Source organism: Schistocerca nitens, chromosome 11 (assembly GCF_023898315.1).
Source record: "Schistocerca nitens isolate TAMUIC-IGC-003100 chromosome 11, iqSchNite1.1, whole genome shotgun sequence".
In the NCBI taxonomy this organism is placed as follows: domain Eukaryota; kingdom Metazoa; phylum Arthropoda; class Insecta; order Orthoptera; family Acrididae; genus Schistocerca; species Schistocerca nitens.
The window spans coordinates 136,931,675-136,955,215 of record NC_064624.1 but is presented as its reverse complement, the minus strand read 5'-3'; the positions used below and the strand labels follow the sequence as shown (position 1 = coordinate 136,955,215).

Below are 23,541 nucleotides of genomic sequence, written 5' to 3'. Positions count from 1 at the left end.
AGGATTCAGGTCAGGACTCTGGGCATAGCAGTCCATTACAGGGATGTTATAATCCTGCATAATGAACAGGTGCTCGATCGTGTTGAAAGATGCAATCGCCATCTCTGAATTGCTCTTCAACAGTGGGAAGCAAGAAGGTGCTTAAAACATCAATGTAGGCCTGTGCTGTGATAGTGCCACGCAAAACAACAAGGGGTTGCAAGCCCCCTCAATGAAAAACACGAGCACACCATAAAACCTCTGCCTCTGAATTTTACTGATGGCACTACACACCCTACCATCGGATCGCCACTATGTGTACAGTGAATCGTCACTCCACACACCGCATTTCCACTGTTCCATCGTCCAATGTTTACGCTCCTTACAACAAGCGAGGTGTTGTTTGGAATTTACCGGCATGATGTGTGGCATATGAGCAGCCGCTTGACCATGAAATCCAAGTTTTCTCACCTCCTGCCTAACTGTGATGGTACTTGCAGTGGATCCTGATGCAGAGTGGAATTCCTGTGTGACGGTCCGGATAGATGTCTGCCTGTTACACATTACGATCCTCTTCAACTGTCGGCAGTCTGTTATTTAAAATTTCAACAAATTTTTTTGCTTTCTTCATATATACATTTCAAAACTCTTAATTTTCTTGCCATACATCAAAGAGTTCAAACAACAAGGAATGCAGACTTCATAAACTACAGATATCCAGTTACTTGAAATAAACCTACTACTATTATAAGCATTACACAGTGTCCTGCTGGTAAATGCCATGGTGCCAAGGAAAAACAAACTGTGTGTAGGGACGGAGATGGTTCCCAAGGATGTCTGCATACTTGCGTTGGTTCACTGCGCCTTCCAGAATGGCGAGATCAGCCAAGGAATGTCACGAAAACATTCTCCAGACTATAACACTCACTCAGACGATTGTTGCAGGGTGTTTGCTTTCAGGCATTTCACACTTTACACACCAACAGCCGTCTGCCCGATGGAGCATAAGACATGATTCATCTGAAAAGGCAACCTGTCGCCTCTCAGTGATGTCCACTTGCAGTTTTGCCACGCAAATACCAGCCTTTTTCACTGATGAGAAGCAGTCAACATGGATACCTGAACCAGGTACCTGCTACAGAGCCTCATAAGCAGCAATATTTGCCGAATGGGTATTGAGGAGATACTTTTGGTAGCCACTTGGTTCATCTGAGCGGTCCGTTGCCCAGCATTTCCACATCATTTTGTCCATATGTACACTATGTGATCAAAAGTATCCAGACACCTGGCTGAAAATGACTTATAAGTTCACGGTGCCCTCCATCGGTAATGCTCGAATTCAATACGGTGTTGGCCCACCCTTAGCCTTGATGACAGCTTCCACTCTCGCAGGCATACGTTCAGTCAGGTTCTGGAATGTTTCTTGAGGAATGGCAGCCCATTCTTCACGGAGTGCTTCTCTGAGGAGAGGTATCGATGTCGGTCGGTGAGGCCTGGCATGAAGTCGGCATTCCAAAACCTCCCAAAGGTGTTATATAGGATTCAGGTTAGGACTCTGGGCAGAACAGCCCATTACAGGGATGTTATTGTCGTGCATTACGAACAGGTGCTCGATCGTGTTGAAAGATGCAATCGCCATCCCCGAATTGCTCTTCAACAGTGGGAAGCAGAAAGGTGCTTAAAACATCAATGTAGGCCTGTGGTGTGATAGTGCCATGCAAAACAACAAAAAACACAATCAAAGCATAACACCTGTGCCTCTGAATTTTACTGTTGGCACTACACAGCCTACCATCAGATCACCACATTGTGTACCGTGATTCATCACTCCACACAACCTGTTTCCACTGTTCAGTCGTCCAATGTTTATGCTCCTTACACCAAGCAAGGTGTCTTTTGGCATTTGCCAGCATGATGTGTGGCTTATGAGCAGTCGCACAACCGTGAAATCCAAGTTTTCTCACCTCCCACCTAACTGTCATATTATGCTTATCCATTACGGATATTTTAGAACTTTTTTTTTATTTATTTATTTATTTTTTTTAATAATAATGCTTTACTACATGAACCGGTTTTCGAACCTTTTCAGTTTCATCTTCAGATAGTTTTTGGAGGATCTGGGAAGTTACATCATTACTGGTAGTAGCATAATGATGGGTGCTGGTTCTATGGCAGAAAGATGGGTCACACTTTAATGTATCGCCATGACTATAGCTTATCTGTCAATATGGGTGTAAATTTAGTTTTTACTTACTGCGACAGTATAGGCGGCGTTTCTCGGATCTGTCTGCCTCCATTTTGATGTCCAGAACACTTTCACACAAACTATATTAGTTTACAGTTTGACAGTGACACTTTACCAGCATCCAGCGTGCGCTTTACAACTGTTGCTTGTAACAAAGATCTTGACAGAAAGATATGGCATAAGCCTACTTTGTACAGAGATGTAATTGTTGTTCTTTACATGTGTTAAAGCCGATATAAGGGCAAGTATTTTAACCAGAATGGCGATAACATGAGAGCACAAGATATAATAAATAAATAAATTACTACAAGAACAAATTTCAGGTGATCTGATATCTTATTTCTACTTGTATTTTACAAGCAGCTTTTTCTTAATTATTATTATTTTATTTAATAGCAATTATCATGTTTGGCATTAACATGAATCCCAAGGAATCAATAATACAGAGTTATTGTATCTGTATCGACAGATAAGCTATAGTCATGGCGATACATTAAAGTGCGACCCATCTTTCTGCCATAGAACCAGCACCCAGCATTATGCTACTACCAGTAATGATGTAACTTCCCAGATCCTCCCGAAACCATCTGAAGATGAACCTGAAAAGGTTCGAAAACCGGTTCATGTAATAAAGCAGTATTATTCAAAAAAAAAGTGACTGGTTGCAGTTGTGTATAACTTATTTACATACTAACTGTCATAGTACTTGCACTGGATCCTGATACAGTTCGGAATTCCTGTGTAATGGTCTGGAGAGATGTCTGCCTATTACACATTACGATCTTATTCAACTGTCGGCAGTCTCTGTCAGTCAACACAAGAGGCTGGCCTGTACGCTTTTGTGCTGTACGTGTCTCTTCACGTTTCCACTTCACTTTCACATTGGACACAGTGGACCTAGGGATGTTTAGGAGTGTGGAAATGTCGCGTACAGACATATGACACAAGTGACATACAATCTCCTGACCACGTTCGAAGTCTGCGAGTTCTGCAGAGTACCCCATTCCACTCTCACACTACGTCTAATGTCTATTGAGGTTGTTGATATGAAGTACCTGGCAGTAGGTGGCAGCACAATGCACCTAATATGAAAAACGTATGGTTTTGGTGGTGTCCAGTTACTGTTGATCACATGGTGTATCTCCGCTTCGCAGTTGTTTACTCATCATCTATGGCCCTTGGTGCACCACTGTTGCTTTTAGGGTTGGGTTGTTTGCGGGGAGGAGACCAAACAGCGAGGTCATCGGTCTCATCGGATTAGGGAAGGAAGTCGGCCGTGCCCTTTCAAAGGAACCATCCCGGCATTTGCCTGTAGCGATTTAGGGAAATCACAGGAAACCTAAATCAGGATGGCCGGATGCAGGATTGAACCGCCGTCCTCCCGAACGCGAGTCCAGTGTGCTAACCACTGCACCACCTCGCTCGGTTGTTGCTTTGACACTAGGTTTGGATACTACTGTTTTGCCCTGCACAGTATACTTTAACCACAGCAGCATGCAAACTAGTTTGCAAACCTAACCATTTCAGAAATTCTTACACATTTAGCCCAAAATCCAATGATCATGCTCTTTTGGACACCACATAAATCGCTCCATTTCCACATTACTACAACGACTGTACTGTTCTCTATGTCTTCCCGACAAACTTTACATTCCTTCCTCTTCTAGTGCTGCCACCTGCCGTCTGCAGGTGGTTATTGCATGTAGACATCAAACATAGGTAGTGGTCACATTACTGTGCCTGAACTGTGTATATTCTACCACAGAGTGCTAATAGCCATCGGGCAGGGCATATAGAATGCTTATATATTCAAAAACAATGTAAAAGAATACCACATTACCCACTGCTTCTTATAATTCATCAGAATATTTTGACTCATGGATGGAAGTTAACTCTAAATGTTTGTATTAAACAGGTTCTAACTTTGCCAGTATACAGACAGTTGCTGGTGTTCTGTGTAAAGTTACATAATTGCTAGTGTAAAGATAAAACCAGTCTCCGAGTACGGTGAGGTGAGGAGCAGTGGCTTTTTAACCCTTAATTCGTGAGGTGTGGTCTCTCAGACCGCACAAAAATTTCGGAACTTGCTCCCCAAGGCCAGCTGTGGTGAATGCTTCTATAATCCCCTTACCCACCTTAATTTCCAATCCTACAATGTCTTGCTGTCGGTTGCATCATCACCTTCTGTGTTTATTGTTGACACGTGTTATTGATAGGTGTCGGAGTCTCCTAGACCGCACCTCGTGAACTACGTACTGTTTTCTTCAGTACGGTACCGTATAGCTCAAAATGTGTTCGTACGAATGTGTCATTTTTAACTTTCCCAAGTTTGATAAAATTGTTAGTCAGTCTCTGGAGGAAGGTGTCAGTGATATAGATCAAGAAATAAGCAGAAAAGATGACGATTTTACATTAGCCAGTGATGACAGTTCTGTTTCTTCAATGAAATACTTAAAGTGTCTGTGAAAATTGAATGTGTTCTGAGTGGTGATGAAAGTGTAGTTCCCAGCAATGAATGTCAATTTGACAGACTTTATTTTTGTACCTATCGGGTGGAATTCTTTTTGCACAAATTTACACCCTGGAATTTAGTTTTATTTGGAAATTTATTTGCTGCAGAGATTGTATAATTTTTTGGAATGTAAAATTTAGTACTCTAACAGTCCATTTTTGTGTATTATTTAAAAGGACCACACAAAATTGAGTGTGTTATGTGATGAATAGTAAAATGCTGCAGGCTTTGTTTAGTGCAATAAAATGAACTATAATCATTTAAATAATTGTAAAAATAAATGTTATATAAAAAAGCACTCCGTCTTCAGGCCACGAGTGGCCTACCGGGACCATCCGACCGCCGTGTCATCCTCAGTGGAGGATGCGGATAGGAGGGGCGTGGGGTCAGCACACCGCTCTCCCGGTCGTTATGATGGTTTTCTTGACCGAAGCCGCTACTATTCGGTCGAGTAGTTCCTCAGTTGGCATCACGAGGCTGAGTGCACCCCGAAAAATGGCAACAGCGCATGGAGGCCTGGATGGTCACCCATCCAAGTGCCAACCACGCCCAACAGCGCTTAACTTCGGTGATCTCACGGGATCCACTGCGGCAAGGCCGTTGCCGAAATGTTATATAGCGTAGCCTTAAATCTCGGTTTTAACTTAGGGGTCCCAGAGACCTCACCTTGTGGTATACGTTACAGAAATGTCATCTTGTGAGTTAAGGGTTAAAAGTAGGTGCCACCACGATGGAAAAATAAGGTTATGTAACTCTTACTATAGGTACAGACCTACAGTCCAGGTACACATTGTGACCCCCGCATCACAGTATCGTACTGAGTTTGTCCAATACAGACAACTTCATTAGCTGTCTGGATTCCCTTTATGCAGTATTGTGGGGCAGGGAGGGAGGGGGGGGGGACGACATAACTTATTTTTTCAGGGTGATAATGAAAACTTTATGACTACCTCTTTTGTATCACCAGTCTGTCCCACTTTTCCTGGCCACCACAAGTATCTTTTCGTCCAGAAGCAAAATAAAAAGTGTATCAAGTACATGTTGTTTAGCTACCAAGCAGTACACTATATTAAAAAAAAAAAAAAAAAAAAAAAAAAAAAAAAAAAAAAAAAAAAAAAAAAGAGGACCCTATACAGAATGTTTATAAATGAATCGTTGTTGTTTTAAAAATCAATAATATGCTGATTTACAAATTATATAGGCAAATCTTACAGCACAGGCAGCAGCAGCTGTCAAAGTTTTGATGTGCTACCCTTAAAATGAGAACAGTGAGAGACTTAAGATCAGAACTGGTGATCCCGAAATATATTAACTTAAGGAGTAGTGCTATCTTAGAAGCAAAATAACCCAGGACATAAAGAGCAGACTAGCACTGGCAAAAATGGCATTAACTCAAGGAAGAAATTTCCGAGAATGTACGTTTGAGAGCAGTAGTGAAACATGGACTGTGGGAAAACCGGAACAGAAGAGAATCGAAGCATTTGAGATGTGTTGCTACAGATGAATGTTGAAAATTAGGTGGACTGATAAAGTAAGGAAAGAGGAGGTACTCCACAGAATAACTTCCATGGTACTAGAGAGATGCAGAGGGTAAAAAGTGTAGAGGAAGACAGAGAATGGAATATATTTAGCAAATAATTGAGGACGTAGGTTGCAAGTGCTACTCTGAGATGGCACAGGAGAAGAATTTGTGATAGGCCACATTAGTCAGAAGACTGATAACAAAAAAAAAAAGCATGCACTTGTCATGATTATTGCACGGCAGTGTGTCTGTTTCCAAAATGGCATCGCAACAGAGAAAGCATTCTGTGTGCACCATTTCGAGGTGTCCAGATGTATGGTCACAGTGCAGTGTGAGTTTTGGGCACAGTTCATGGAAACGAGACACCTTTGTAAGGTGAAGAGTCCTGATCGACCTCGTGTGTTTAATGGAAATGTTGAAAAAATGCACGAGATGTTTCACCGAAGGCGTCACAAACCACTTAATAAAGCGAGCAGGTAACTGTTTGTGCCCAAGGTTATGATGTTGGTGGTATGTAAGTGGCTGTGTTTTAAATTGGAAAAAGTAGGTGTAGTGCAGGCCCTTACACCAGCAGACAAAGTGAAAAGGCGTGACTTTTTTGAAGAGTTGCATTTAGAAATGGGGAACACTGTTTTTGTAGAAAGACTTGTCTTCTGCCATGAAGCCATTTTCTATGTAAGTGGCATGGTAAACACACACAAGGTTTGTAACTGAGGGTGTGAAATACCATCAAAGTATCAGCATGACTCTCCAAATGTGAATGTTTTGTGTGCAGTGTCACACGAGAACTTTTTCTTTGAGCAACAAGCGGTGATGGGTAACTCATTTCGAGACACGTTGAAAGCCTAATTCGTAACTTCAGCTGAACACCAATTACGATGATTACATTTTACAAATGGACAGTGCTCTGCCCCATTTTCACAGGAATGCACAAGAGCTTAACTGTGATCTTTACCACGCTGGATTGGATGTGCTGCAACACAATCTTCTCCCCTGGGCACCCCATTTGCTGGATTTAACACCGTGTGATTGCGTTCTCTGATGTTTTGTGAAAGACCAAGTTTATGTACTGCCAATGACCGCGTCCCTCGAGGAAGTGTACGATCGCATAAACGGTGCGCTTCAGACCGTCACTGAGAACGTGCTACAATGAGTACGGGAAGAATTTGATTACTGTGTAGATGTGTGTTGTGTGAGGGAGGGCCCACATATTGAAGGATTGTGATTAATGCATCAAAAAATTGGACAGTTGCCACTTCTTTAAACAACCTGTATCAGTTTTATTTGGTGATCCACCTGCTCTTCTCAAGACCTTTCAAAAACATGTCACCGAGCGAGGTGGCGCAGTGGTTAGCACACTGGACTCGCATTCGGGAGGACGACGGTTCAATCCCGCGTCCGGCCATCCTGATTTAGGTTTTCCGTGATTTCCCTAAATCGCTCCAGGCAAATGCTGGGATGGTTCCTCTGAAAGGGCACGGCCGACTTCCTTCCCTAATCCGATGAGACCGATGACCTCGCTGTTTGGTCTCTTCCCCCAAAAAACCAACCAACCAACCAAAAACATGTCACAGTGTACCATTCATGCACGCATGATGTTTTTAATAAACATAACATAAAACTAACTTGGACTGTTCTGTACTAGAACACAGTGCACATGCCTAGAATAAAGTAACATGTCCACTTGCTGGAGATGACAGTAAACAATTGGAAAGCTATACAAGTCACACCAAAATCCAAGAAAGGGAATAGGAGTAATCCACTGATTTACAGACCCACATCACTAATGTCAATTTGTTATAGGGATTTGGAAAATACACTATGCTAGGACATCACCAATCACCTTGAAGAGAACGAATTATTGACAAATAACCAACATGTATTCAGAAAATATCATTCTTGTGAAACACAGCTAGCTTTTTATTCTCACAATGTAATAAGTGCTGTTGACAGGGACTTTAAATTGAGTCAATATATTTAGATTTCCAGAAGGCTTTCGACACCATTCCGCACAACTAAATTGCGTGCCTATGGAGTGTCATCTCGATTGTGTGGAAGGACTCATTATTTTCTGTCAGAAAGGTCACAGTTCGTAGTAACTGACAGAAAGTCATTGAGTAAAACAGACGTAATATCTGGCACTCTCCAAGGGAGTGCTGTTACAGGCCCTCTGTTGTTCCTGATCTACATAAACTATTTAGGAGACAATCTGAACAGTCGTCTTAGATTGTTTGCCTATGATGCTGTCATTTACCATCATGTAATGTCATCAGATAATCAAAACTAATTGCAAAATGATTTAGACAACATGTCTGTATGGTACAGAAAGTGGCAGTTTACTCTAAATTATGAAAAGTTGAAATCATTCACATCAAGTGAAGACATGAGAAGAGATGCTGGTGGATGTAAAGCTGTGAGCGCAGGTTGTGAACCTTGCTCGAATAGCTTACTTGCATTTGCCTGCGAAAGGCAAATGCCGCCGGTTTGAGCGCCAGCCCGGCACACAGTTTCAATCTGCCGAGAAGTTTCACGTTTCTCGTGTGAGACAAATTCGCACTTTAGTATATTTATCATTGACATATAAGCCTAACATTCATGTAATTTCAAGAAATGAGTTTCACAAATAGGTGAAATACATAAAACGCAAAATTCTAGCATCTCGCATGTGGTCCGTATGAGATGATTTTTTTAACCGTCAAATGTGGAAAATCGCTTACTATATGGGACGGTTGTCAACCAGATGTCACACTTAAAGTCATTCAACAAACATTTTCACATTCAATTACCCTATAAAAAAGCAGCCGAAGATCTTGGCACAACCTTGGACCAACATCCAAACTGGGAAGAACAAACTGTTTTGGCATGCAGGAAATTTCTCTCTTGTATGCATATAGCCCAAAAAAATAAAAAAATATTTCCATCTCAAATTAAAGAAAAACTAGTCTGTCTTTACTCCTATCACATATTTACTACTATGATGTCCAACACGACTCAAAGGAAACTCCAGATGACTAGAAGTAGCTATCATTATCTGTCTACTGTATGTGATTAACATTCGGTTCTTTGACCACGTCAGCGCTTCCGGTGCTGATTTAGGGTGGATGCTATCGCACGATTGGTTTTCTTCATCAGTTCCTAGTAACTGGGGTCCTCAAAATCTCCCTTCAAATATCAAACACCTGTTCTCATTCCGTAATTGCAATTGCTTGTGTCCACCATTTTGGCTGTACCTTTGCTTAACACTAATTATATCTCTGTCTGCCTCTCCATTCCGGCACTACAACTGTTAACAAACTACCCTACAACCTGCATCTTGTCCAAAGCCACTCTGTATTAAGAGAGCTTCATCTGTTGGCATCATCGTAGTTTCTCTCTTGGGACACACTACGGGTTTTCCTTTTTGCCAACAGTGAATCAGTGACTCTGTCACAGTGTCAACACTATCCATACTTTTCTCGTCCCTTTGTATTTCTATTTTCTTTCTTCCTTCTCGTCTGATAAACTTATACTGTAATTTCTCGCTCTTCCTCTGACCAGTCACCAAATTACAGTTACACGATAAATCACGTAAATCTAAAGGTAGTAAATTCAACTAAATACTTAAGGATTACAATTATAAATAACTTCAATTGCAACGATCACATAGATAATTTAGTGAGGAAAGCGAACCAATGACTGTGATTTAGTGGCAGAATATTTAGAAGATGCAAAAGGTCTACTGAAGAGACTGCTTACACTATGCTTGTCTGCCCTCTTGTGGAGTACTGCTGTGCGTGGCATCTGCATCAGATAGGACTGACGGAGGACATCAAAAAGGTTCAAAGAAGGGCTGCTTGTATGCACTGTATCGAAAGAGAGGAGAGATTGCCACAGATGTGATATGTGAAACGGGATAGCAATTATTAAAACAAAGGGATTTTTCATTGCGGCGGGACTCTCTCATGAAATTTCAATCACCAACTTTCTCCACCACGTGTGAAAATATTTTGTTGGTGCTCACCTACATATGAAAAAACAATCATCACATTGAAATAAGATAAATCAGAGCTTGCATGGAAAGACTTAACTGCTCATTTTTCCCAGTCGCTGTTTGAGAGCGGAACTGAAAAGAAGTAGCTTAAAGGTAGTTCGATCAACACTCCGCCAGGCACTTAATTGTGCGTGTGTGCGTGCAAGGGATAAGTCCCTGCAGTCGTCCTATTCATCTGTGTCCTCGGTGGCTCAGATGGATAGAGCGTCTGCCATGTAAGCAGGAGATCCCGGGTTCGAGTCCCGGTTGGGGCACACATTTTCAGCGGTTCACATCGAGGTATAACAACAACACCTGTTGGCAGCTGAGGTTGTCAGCTAGTTATCATTTATTCCAGGAAAAAGCTGCACGGTCATCAACAGTAACTGTTCTTTCGAGAACAAGTTACTGTCTTCGTATATATAGTTAAAGGCTACCCAGCCATTGACCTTCGTCTGTGCGAATGCGCACAGGTTGCCCAAACTCTTACGGGAATCGCCAAAGCGTGCGCGAGTAATGAGTGGATGGGCAAATGTCTATAAGGTACATTACATATGTAGAATTGTGGACAGTTGGGGATGTGAGTCTCACGGGAAGCGTGCAAGGGATAAGTCCCTGCAGTCGCCCTATTCATCTGCGTCCTCGGTGGCTCAGATGGATAGAGCGTCTGCCATGTAAGCACGAGATCCCGGGTTCGAGTCCCGGTCGGGGCACACATTTTCAGCTGTCCACATCGAGGTATAACAACAACACCTGTTGGCAGCTGAGGTTGTCAGTTAGTTAGTTATCACTTAATTGTGAATTGCGGAGTAATCATGTAGATGTAGAAAATGTACATCAGTCACTCAGTCAACCACCTTCAGTTGTAGGTTTGTGCAAGTAAAGTGTACACCATGAAAAGAAGGTAGAAATGCTATTTCCCTATGGAGAATGTAATTTTGTATTTTCCTAGTGTTTCTACTTGTTTACTGTCAAATCCAGCAAGTGGAGAAGTTCACGTATATATAGGTAGATAATATATGTAGTGTGTGCTAGTGTTTTTAATAACATCATTTTTATATACAAGGGCTATTCAATAAGTAAGACAACTTTTCAAATTGTGCAGGCAATGTACATTCGATTATTGATCTTTTTATTGTTATGTTGGTTCACATGTCCCGAACATACATTCACAGTTTCAAGTGTACAGCATACTTTGTTTGTTTTTGACAGATAGAAAGGTTAGACATGTTTCAGTGCGCTCAACAATTTTCAATCCTTATAAAAAATGCAGCAAAGAATTTGCAATCAAATTTTGTGTGAAAAATGGAATCAAGTGCTCTAAAACACTATAAATGTTGACAGTGGCATACGGTGAGTCAGCTCTGTGTGAAAAAAAAAAAAAAAAATGTGTACAGGTGGTACAAGCTCTTCCAAGATGGCAGAGAAAATGTCAACATTGTACCTCGCCCTGGATGTCCCAGCATATCAACAACAGATGATAATGTCGAAGCTGTGAAGAAATCAAATTACCGTAAGAGAAGTTGCAAACGATGTTCGCATATTGGTCGGCTCGTGTCATGCAATTTCTTCAGATGTTTTGGACACGAGACGTGTATGGCGAAGTTTGTTCCAAAACTTCTCAATTTTGATCAGAAGAACCGTCGCACGAGCATTGCTCAGGAGCTCTTGAATGATTTCACTGGTGATCCTTATTTGCTCGAAAGGGTCATAACTGGTGATGAAACATGGGTTTATGTTTATGAGATTGAAACCAAAGCCCAATCATCACAATGGAAGCATCCCAGAGAGCCAAGACAGAAAAAAAGCATGCCAAGTTCAATCAAATGTCAAAGTTTTGCTCACTGACTTTTTCACTTACCATGGCGTAGAACATCACAAACTTTTGCCACATAGGTTGTACGGTCAATAAGGATTATTACCTTGGCGTTATGTGTCATCTGCGAGAATCAATACGCAAAAAACATCCGAAATTGCGGAAAAATCATTCATGGCTTTTCCATCACGACAATGCACCTGCTCATTGATCATTGCTTGCGAGAGATCTTTTGGCCAAAAACAACACGACAATCGTGCCTCATGCCTCAACCACCATATTCGCTGGATTTGCCCCCCTGTGACCTTTTCCTGTTCCCAAAACTGAAGAGACCTATGGAAGGACGAAGATTTTCAACGATTGAGGAAATAAAAACTGCATCGCTGGAAGTACTCAATCAAGTCTGTACAAAAAAAAAAAAGTGCTTATGAGAAGAGCTTCGAGGATTGGAAGAAGTGTTGGCACACGTGTATTGTATCTGAGGAGGATTACTTTGAAGGGGACAACATGAATATTGATGAACAAATAAATATTTTTTTCATAAAAATATAAAGTAACCTTACTTTTTGAACACACCTTGTAAATGTTAGTGAGATACATTTTTGAACAGATTTTGAGGAGAACACTGGGATAGCAATAAAAAATACAGAGTGCTATTTAGAAAACTGTTCATATCTTTATAATGCACAAAGTTACAAGAAAGACGGCCGTGCAAGTTAATGTCAGCCTGGTGGTTAAGCATTTGCTTGAAACATACTTTAATTTTTTTCTGGGCAAAAAGTCAGTCAGCACCTGTTTTAATTTTTTGTTAGTTCAATTTACAGATTAAGCCAGCGGTGACTGTTTCTGCCTCTTAATGTATAACTTTACTGATTCCACATACAAAAAGATCCTCCCTGATGTGATTTACTGAAGATGATCTGTGCATGAATCATTGAATGATCACAACAGATTTTCAGGCCATGGCTGTGAACTTTTCCAGTGAATGGGAACATTGCAGGATAAAACTTGTGTATGCATATGCTGTCCAGAAACAGAAAAAAAATTCTTAGCTGTTGGCACTTCTATCAAAATTTCCTCAAAAATGGTTCTGCTCAACCTCAGACATATCGTTTAATTTTATATCGAGCTAAAGGCTTGGACCTCATTTGTCCAAAACGCTTCATACCTTCTTCCAAGACTGTTATTCACCCAATACAGGCTAGCTGACTACACACCTTCGACTTGAAGATAGCAAATAAAATTTCAGTTGCTGTTTCCGTGTGTCTTTGTCTCCCACTATCCTCTACCTGTTGAAGCCTGCAACTTTTCTCAGTCCTTTATCCCAGCAATCGATTGGTATGCCTTGTGGTCTTCATCTTTCTCTGGACTTCACTCTGTTACTGTCTATGTCCATTTTCAGCACACTATGTTACGTCCATTTTCATTTTACAGCCTTTGTCATTTCCACAACATCCTCAATTACTGCTATTGCACTTATGACTTTGTAGCACCCCATCCCTCCTTAATTAATTAATTAGGGCGAGATACTGGTCGTTCCTGCCAATTCACGTAACTGCGTCAGACACACTAATGATACAAGTTGTTCCTCACGAATTATTGTGTGTGGAGGCTTATGTCGACCAGCTCATAAAGAGAAGGTCCAGCACACTGAAAGTTCCTGATCCACCATTTAGAGGTTTGCTATATATGTGTCGAACACGCGAAAGAACTTGCCCCCTTCTAACAGCCGTGTACCGCAAGTCTCTAGAGGAACGGAGGGTTCCAAATGATTGGAAAAGAGCACAGGTAGTCCCAGTGTTCAAGAACGGTCGTCGAGCAGATGCGCAAAACTATAGACCTATATCTCTGACGTCGATCTGTTGTAGAATTTTAGAACATGTATTTTGCTCGAGTATCATGTCGTTTTTGGAAACCCAGAATCTACTATGTAGGAATCAACATGGATTCCGGAAACAGCGATCGTGTGAGACCCAACTCGCTTTATTTGTTCGTGAGACCCAGAAAATATTAGATACAGGCTCCCAGGTAGATGCTATTTTCCTTGACTTCCGGAAGGCGTTCGATACAGTTCCGCACTGTCACCTGATAAACAAAGTGAGAGCCTACGGAATATCAGATCAGCTGTGTGGCTGGATTGAAGAGTTTTTAGCAAACAGAACACAGCATGTTGTTATCAATGGGGAGACGTCTACAGACGTTAAAGTAACCTCTGGCGTGCCACAGGGGAGTGTTATGGGACCATCGCTTTTCACAATATATATAAATGACCTAGTAGATAGTGTCGGAAGTTCCATGCGGCTTTTCGCGGATGATGCTGTAGTATACAGAGAAGTTGCAGCATTAGAAAATTGTAGCGAAATGCAGGAAGATCTGCAGCCGATAGGCACTTGGTGCAGGGAGTGGCAACTGTCCCTTAACATAGACAAATGTAATGTATTGCGAATACATAGAAAGAAGGATCCTTTATTGTATGATTATATGATAGTGGAACAAACACTGTTAGCAGTTACTTCTGTAAAATATCTGGGAGTATGCGTGCGGAACGATTTGAAGTGGAATGATCATATAAAATTAATTGTTGGTAAGGCGGGTACCAGGTTGAGATTCATTGGGAGAATGCTTAGAAAATGTAGTCCATCAACAAAGGAGGTGGCTTACAAAACACTCGTTAGACCTATACTTGAGTATTGCTCATCAGTGTGGGATCCGTACCAGATCGGGTTGACGGAGGAGGTAGAGAAGATCCAAAGAAGAGCGGCGCATTTCGTCACAGGGTTATTTGGTAAGCGTGATAGCGTTACGGTGATGTTTAGCAAACTCGAGTGGCAGACTCTGCAAGAGAGGCGCTCTGCATCGCGGTGTAGCTTGCTCGCCAGGTTTCGAGAGGGTGCGTTTCTGGATGAGGTATCGAATATATTGCTTCCCCCTACTTATACCTCCCGAGGAGATCACGAATGTAAAATTAGAGAGATTAGAGCGCGCACGGAGGCTTTCAAACAGTTGTTCTTCCCGCGAACCACACGCGACTGGAACGGGAAAGGAAGGTAATGACAGTGGCACGTAAAGTGCCCTCTGCCACACACCGTTGGGTGGCTTGCGGAGTATAAATGTAGATGTAGATGTAGATGCCTGACAAAACAGACACCACACATACATTGTAAATCTGTAAGCTTGCTGCTATGATATCTTCAGGGCAGATGTACAACAGCTCTGAACTTCTTGCACGAATAGAGGAAAGGAAATAAGGTAAAGTGGACAGGAACAGTACTTAGTAGTTTGCGATGAGTCGAGAATTTGGATTGGCCATCAAGTATGCTCAGATGGCCGAAGTTGTTATGGCGACCGCTCGCATAGAGCGAACCAGTCCAGCACATATTTTCAACTTTCACCGTTGGATTATTTTAGTGCCCATTTGCGGCTAACAGCAGTAGCTCCCTCAAAATGCTGACATTTGTGGGTGCTGTATCAAAAACAGTGTGTCTGTTCCATCTATACAATATATCAGTAAGCTTGACTACTATATTTTCAAGGCAAGTGTACATTAGCGTCCCAACCTCCTGTGGGAATGCAGCAAATATGCAAGCAAATGAGAATTTGAATTGGTTGTGAAGCATGCATGGATAGTCAAAGCAGTTACAATGACTGCTCATGTAGAGCAGGAAGTCCAGGTTCGAGTCCCAGTCTGGCAAAAATTTTCAACTTTCCCCACTGAAGTATTTCAATGCCCAGTTGCAGCTGATGTTAGTACTTCACTTGAAGTATTTAGAGCTTTACTTACATCACGTCTTGTGAAGCCGTCTCGATGTCCCAACTGTTCTTCTAATCCAAAAGTTATAGCTCTGCACAAGATATCGACTGACTGTAAATAATGGAATGAAAAGTGGAAAAACCTCATGCTACTTTAAATGAAAAGTATCAAGATAGTGGAATGCCCTCCTGTTTCAATGAAAAAGCAAGAGGAAAAAAAAAAGATCTTTAGATCTTTTAATGTACGTTCACAAATTCCAAACTTCACTTATCAAGCACCATTTCAAGTTTGTAAAATTATCTCCACACAAATATGTAAGTTGTGCTTGTCTGAATATATATATATATATATATATATATATATATATATGTGTGTGTGTGTGTGTGTGTGTGTGTGTGTGTGTGTGTGTGTGCGCGCGCGCGCGCGCGCGCGTATGTGGGCATGCATGCAACTGATCCAAGTTTACCTATTGCAGCATTTCATTCACTAACTTCAAAATTTGGCACAGAATTAACTATGGAAGAAATATTTGTAGCACAAGATAAGCTAAGAAATCTGGTTGTTAAGCAAGTTACACAAATAATGTAACAAGGGATAGGGTGTTCTATAATATTTTTTACTTTATTTTTTAAAAACAGCTGACAATTTATCACCACCCTCTCATGACATATATTCTAAAACATCAATATCCTACACATATATGGACACAGAGAACCAGTTATTGTAAACTGACATACACAAAATTCAATAAATGGATCATCATCACAAATTATGCTTGTATGTAGCTTTTGTGCAGATAACTTTTTTGGTTTTGCCTTTAGGTACGAGCATTCAAGCATTTTATGGCTTGTACAATAACAATTATTCTTCTGAATTAACAGGGTACACAAACACTGAAGTACACAAAGACAAAGGAGGTACAAATGTACACAGGACATGATGAGAAGAATACAGACACAAATAAATATCACACAGTAAATGCTCCATTTATATGGCACAAATTACTCGTCCCACTGACAAGCCTGGCGACGAGACTTAAACAACTAAGAACTGAAGCCTTTGGACTAGATATCATTGGGGAGTTGTGTGTACTGACAGCTACACAGTCAAACAACAAATATTTTCCAGGTCACAGCCAAGCAATGTTTCCCTACACTGACTGTGCACTTATGATAAGTTGCCATTTTATTCGCCTATTCACAATTAAGTTTTCTCACAATAGACATTTCACATACCTGTGCGGCAGTTGTGTAAAAGTGTTCATGTACTGCAAGTAGATATTAAGACTGACAACAGCATGCACCGACAGACAAGAGTGAACATTGTTAAAGACTGAAACGGCCTCAAATTAATCACACTAGTTAAAATGTGTATGGAAGAAACCTTCTGCTGAATACAACTCCAGTAGGAGAAACTGAAATTAAAGTTGTATGGTGGGCTGAGACACACGTATTACTTAAACTCGTCTTAGAGAATACTGACAGAGAATTTGCTAAAAGTGACCCCCCCACCCAAGAGACTCGAACTCCAGAGGGAAAACATTATTACATTTCATATGTGGTTGATACGGAATTAATAAAAAATGACGACACAATACTTAAAATGAAGTAATTATTACAAAATCTCTGAGAAAAGAGAACACTGAATATTTAGGGATAAGTACAGCCCCACACACACTGAGTCTGCAACATGCCTGCTGAACGGCCTACGTTCGCAACACATTGCTGTCTGCGATAGTGTCAGAACACATAAAAGGAAATGGTGTTTCTGCCAGCTATCCACATCATCGCCACACGGCACTAGCTTTTTTTACAATCTGAGTTGTGATTTTGTCTGCCAAGTGCCGAGTTTGTTTCACAAACAGTTTAATAAAGGAGTGGACGAGGCAGCAGACTACGGGGGTGGTGTCACTGTAGCGAGCGGAGAAGTGCGCCTGTGGAATGTTTGGAACGAGGACTGCAGGAACAATAAGGGGAAACTACACTGCAGAAAATTTGTGCTGTTTTTGACGTCCAAAGCAACTGCATTGAGAAGAAGATTCCACAACTTGTCGTACAATACCAACACAAGGAGCACATGGTGGAGAACCGTGAGACACTGGATAGTGGCGCCGACTCTGTATACGAGCCTTCACAGTTTGGATTTCGTCCTTGCAGTTTCTGGATGGGATACGTGAACCAAAAGGTGTCATGGACAAATAAGTACAAAAATTATGCTGCATGTCTTTGTTTTTTATACTGTCCACTAACACTCATCCACACACACCACTGTAATAAGACATTTGATAATTTAAAGGGTACAGTATGGTCTAATAAAGTAGAACAGAAAATGACTATTAATGAAGGTAATAATGAATTAAGGATGGGTCTGCCTTTCGGCAAATACACAAATTGTTGTTTTGTCTTATCACCCAAATAAGTTTCAGCACAGTTGTGGGACCTTTAGTGGTTTTTTATTACTATTTTTCTCTTATTTTACATTTTGTGTGTCCTGTGGCTGCCGACCAAAATCAGGCACAGGTCTAAATTAATACACCATATCTGGTCCTTAGCTGTGATAAGTTTGTTTTTATGTACCAGGCGTGTTTTATGTAGTCAAGTTGAATGTTTTCCCCTGATCGTTTGTAAATACGTCATATTGCTGTGACTTGGACACATGTTTCACTGCACAAATTTATGTCTCTGATCAGAGCTACGGCAACATAATAACACAGTATTTACAAACGAACAGGAGAAAACATTCAAATCAGCTACACAAAGCACATCTGGTACAGAAAAACAAACTTGTCACAGCTAAGTACTAGCAAAATGCTACAAGGATGATATGGTGTACTAATTTAGACCTGTGGCTGATTTTGGTTGGCAGGCATAGGACACACACAATGTAAAATAAGAGGAAAATAATAATTAAAGAAAAGCACTGAGGGTGCCACAAATGTGTGAAGCATTTTTGAGTGATAAAATAAAACAATAATTTGTGTACTTGCAAACAGTTAGATCCCTCTTTAATTCACTATTATTTTTCTGCAAGCACAGGAACTGATCTCAAAACTCCAATAAGACTACTAAGAAGTTTTTGAAGGCCTTCCAAGCCATAATGGTGAAACTAGCAGTACTCCTATTGCTATGTTGGAGACTAGGAGAAGCAATCTGTGACTGCTTGCTGACGACGCAGTAGTAAATGTCAAAATGTTGCCACCAGGTAATGGTAGAAGAATTTGGACAAAATTCCTATTTTGTGGCCGGCTGCTGTGGCCGAGTGGTTCTAGGCTCTTCAGTATGGAACAGTGCAACCGCTACAGTCGCAGGTTCGAATCCTGCCTCGGGCATGGATGTGTGTGATGTCCTTAGGTTAGTTAGGTTTAAGTAGTTCTACGTTCTAGGGGACTGATGACCTCAGATGTTAAGTCCCATAGTGCTCAGAGCCATTTGAACCAATCTATTTTGTGTGATGAATGGCAACATGCTCTAAATGTACAAAAATGTAAGTTAATGCAAATTAGGAATCACTGTATTTACAATGTGCTGCTCAACACAGTTGCATCAATTAAATAGATAGGCGTAACACTGCAAATTGAACGAGCACATAAGGATGCTAGTAGGTAAGGTAAATGGCTTTGTTTTAGAAAAGTACAGCTCACCTACAACGGACAGTGCACACAAAACACTTGGGCAACCCATTCCTGAGTACTGCTTGAGTGTTTGGGATCCCCACCAGGTAACATTAAAGCAGACACGGGCAACCTTTGGTGACCCACGGACCTGATTCATTTACTTACTCAACAGCAGTGCTCCTAGCACAAAGTCAAAATCATAGTGTCTGTGACATTAATGTTTACAGTGAAATGCACCAATATCAATGGAACTGCTTCCCTAACACACCATGAAAACAAATTGTGCCTCGAAACATACATTTTTGAAAGTACATTAACTTTATGTTCACCCCATCCTCAGATGTAAATTTACATATGCGTTGTGAAGATTGTTTCTTTGCTTACGTTGCATTCACAGTTTGGTCAGAGTACAAATAGTGACAAAATCTGCACTCTATATTTGATGATAACAATTAAAGGATGGAATATGACAGCTTCACTTCAAACACGGGCACTCAAAAACTGTAGAGAATGTACTACTGTGGTGATTAGTTATGTCATGTAAAGAGTGGAAAACTTAACAATAAACTCTCAAATAATTAGTAAAACTAAATGGATGACCAAGGAAAGCAGTGTTATGTTGTCGTCAAATTACATGCGACTGGAGCAACCAACTAAATCAGTTGCCACCAAACGCTGCTGCAAATTGAGCATGAAATGTAATTAGCATCAACAATGTAAGCACTGGACTTCTGGGATCATGTAATGAAGAAGACAATCTAGCAGTGGTGGATAGCATAGCTAAGAGAAGCATAGGCTTCAGTTTAACCCAATTGTAGGATCTGGGGCTCGAATTGCTTAGTATGTGAAACTTACTGGCAGATTAAAACTGTGTGCCAGACCGAGACTCAAACTCGGGACTTTTGCCTGTCACGGGCAAGTGCTCTACCGACTGAGCTACCCAAGAACGACTCACGATCCGTCCTCACAGCTTTACTTCTGCCAGTACCTCGCCTCCTACCTTCCAAACTTTACAGAAGCTCGCCTGCGAACCTTGCAGAACTAGCACTCCTGAAAGAAAGGATACTGCGGAGACATGGCCTGGGGGATGTTTCCAGAATGAGATTTTCACTGTGCAGCGGAGTGCGCGCTGATATGAAACTTCCTGGCAGATTAAAACTGTGTGCCCGACCGAGACTCGAACTCGGGACCTTTGCCTTTCGCGGGCAAGTACTCTACCATCTGAGCTACTGAAGCACGACTCACGCCCGGTCCTCACAGCTTTACTTCTGCCAGATGGTAGAGTACTTGCCCGCGAAAGGCAAAGGTCCTGAGTTCGAGTCTCGGTCCGGCACACAGTTTTAATCTGCCAGAAAGTTTCATATCAGCACACACTCCGCTGCAGCGTGAAAATCTCATTCTGCTTAGTTTGTGTCAGGATACATATCAAAACTCTCACTCACTCTCTCTGTGCCTGTTAATAAATAAGTGCCCATTAAGGCATCCCTTACAGTATTGACATATGCAGTTGAATAGAAAGTTTTCTGACAGACAGAGAGTAGTATGTCGTCCTGAATGGGGAGACTTCAACAGAAACAAGTATAACATCAGGTGTGCCCCAGGGCAGCGTAATAGGTCTGCCGCTTTAACAATTTACACAAACGATCTGGTTGACGGTACTGACAGTGGCATTAGACTGTTTGCCAATGATGCTGTAATCTACAGGAAAGTAGTATCATACAAAAGTTGTGAACAAATCAATGAGGATTTGCAGAAAATAAATGCGTGATGTAATGACTGGCAGTTATCTCTCAATATTAGTAAGTGTAACCTACTATATATAACAAAGTGAAAATCCCCATTAATGTACAAGCACAAAATAAATTCCCAGTCTTTGGGAGCGGTAACATCCGTCAAGTATCTGGGTGTGATTATTCGAAATGATCTCAAATGGAATGATCAGATTACACAAGTAACGGGCAAGGCGAAATCTAGATTGCTGTTAATTGGCAGAAGGCTTGCTGGTAGAATCCTGAAGTGCAAGGCTTATTGGTAGAATCCTGAAGCGATGCAGTCCTTCAACAAAGGAAATTACTTACAATATGTTACTTCGTCCAGTCTTAGAGTATTGTTCATTTGTATGGGACCCTTACCAGTTGGGTCTGATTCAAGAGACGGAGGAGGTCTGAAGAAGAGCGGCAAGATTTGTGACTGGTACTTTTAGCCATTGCAAGAGCATTACAAATCTCATAGAAAGTTTGAAGTGGGACACACCAGCAGACAGATAATGCGCTAAATGGAAGGGACTGCTCACTAAACTCCAAAATCCGATCTTCACCTAGTACATAGAGCATATATTATTACCACCAACTTTCAAATCACGCAATGATCATCATTCAAAAATCAGGGAAATTAGAGCTTGTACTGAGGTGTTCTGACAGTTGATTTTCCCTCATGCGATCTGCGAGTGGAACAGAGCGGGGGGGGGGGATAGGACTTTGGTGCAAATAGTGCCCTCTGTCACAGACCGCTTGGTGGCTAGCAGAGTACTGGGTGATCAAAAAGTCAGTATAAATTTGAAAACTTAATAAACCACGGAATAATGTAGATAGAGAGGTAAAAATTGACACACATGCTTGGAATGACATGGGGTTTTATTAGGGGAAAAAAAAAAAAAATAGTTCACAAAATGTCCGACAGATGGCGCTGGACAGCAAAACGTCAGTGACTGCTACCCTGACGGGTGAGAGGGGAACGTACGGTATTTATGCAGGATGCCGCTCCAACCGATATTGCTAGATGCGTGAAAGATCTCTTGTGCACGTCGTTTAGTGACGATCGTGTGCTCAGCCGCCACTTTCGTCATGCTCGGCCTCCCAGGTCCCCAGACCTCAGTCCACGCGATTATTGGCTTTGGGCTTACCTGAAGTCACAAGTGTATCGTGATCGACTGACATCTCTAGGGATGCTGAAAGACAACATCCGACGCCAATACCTCACCATTGCAGCTATTGCCGAGGAATGATTGGTGGACATATTGAGCATTTCCTGTAAAGAACATCATCTTTGCTTTGTCTTTGTTATACTAATTATTGCTATTCTGATCAGATGAAGTGCCATCTGTCGGGCATTTTTTGAACCTTTGTATTTTTTTGGTTCTAATAAAACCCCATGTCATTCCAAGCATGTGTGTCAATTTGTACCTCTCTATCTACATTATTCCGTGATTTATTCAGTTTTCAAATTTATACTGATTTTTTGATCACCCGGTATATATGTAGATGTCGATGTTCTTATAAGAAGTTTTCCTTTGAGCAGTTTGACACAGCCTTTTGTTCAGCTTTAGAATTTTACGAGACTTTCTCATTCTTCAGGGTGCCTGGAAACATTTGTTAGGATAGCATGCACAGTCCCATTCTGAATGGTGAGTGATGAAATCTGCATACCACATGCGACAAAGACAATTAGGGAAGCTGTTGGAAACACTGTGAAATGTGACTACAGTAATTCGGGTGCAAACCCAGATATCTGAATAGCGAGATCACACGACAGTACCAATTTTTCAGTAGTAAGCAGAATAGGAAATTCTGCGCACAAACTGTCGAACGATAAGGGGGAATACGAAGACGACGGAGGAGGAGAAGGGAACAGTGCTGCAGTGCCGACGCCGGGCCTCACGGGACGGAGGGGTCGTGCCGGCGGCAGCAGAGAGAGGGCGGCGCCAGCCAGTCGTAGCGGTAGGACAGCCGCAGGCGCGTCTCCTGCCCCCCGGGGCACAGCCGGTCCGAGCCCCAGCGCAACTGCTCCCACATGGCCGCCATCTCCGCGGCGCTCTTCTTGTGCGTCACCAGGTAGCTGTTGTGGCAGCCACGCGACTTGTACTCCGTGTCGAACCGCGGGTCGTGCACGCGCCGCACATCCTTCAGGGGGGCCAGCCACGTCCCCACCGACACGTCCTCGTTGTAGAACAGCCTGCCGACACATTTTGGTAATCGCAAACAGGTAATGTAAACGTATTCGGATATTATTTGTCTGGCCAGTTTGAAATTAAGCTACATTTCGTGCGCATCTCTCTATAACGTAAAGTGCACCGTCCAAAAAGTAGCACGTCAGTG

General features: G+C 41.7%; 1 protein-coding gene across 1 annotated transcript in view; it reads right to left on the bottom strand.

Annotated features, from left to right (window-relative positions):
- Nucleotides 1-22,101: 22,101 nt before the first annotated feature.
- Nucleotides 22,102-23,541, bottom strand: part of LOC126212714 (beta-1,3-galactosyltransferase 6-like) — a gene marked incomplete at its 5' end in the record, with an annotated part of 78,839 nt that continues 77,399 nt past the window's right edge. The window contains one exon of the mRNA XM_049940126.1: nucleotides 22,102-23,398. Coding sequence (XP_049796083.1) covers nucleotides 23,101-23,398 — 298 coding nt within the window. The remainder of the gene's footprint in view (nucleotides 23,399-23,541) is intronic.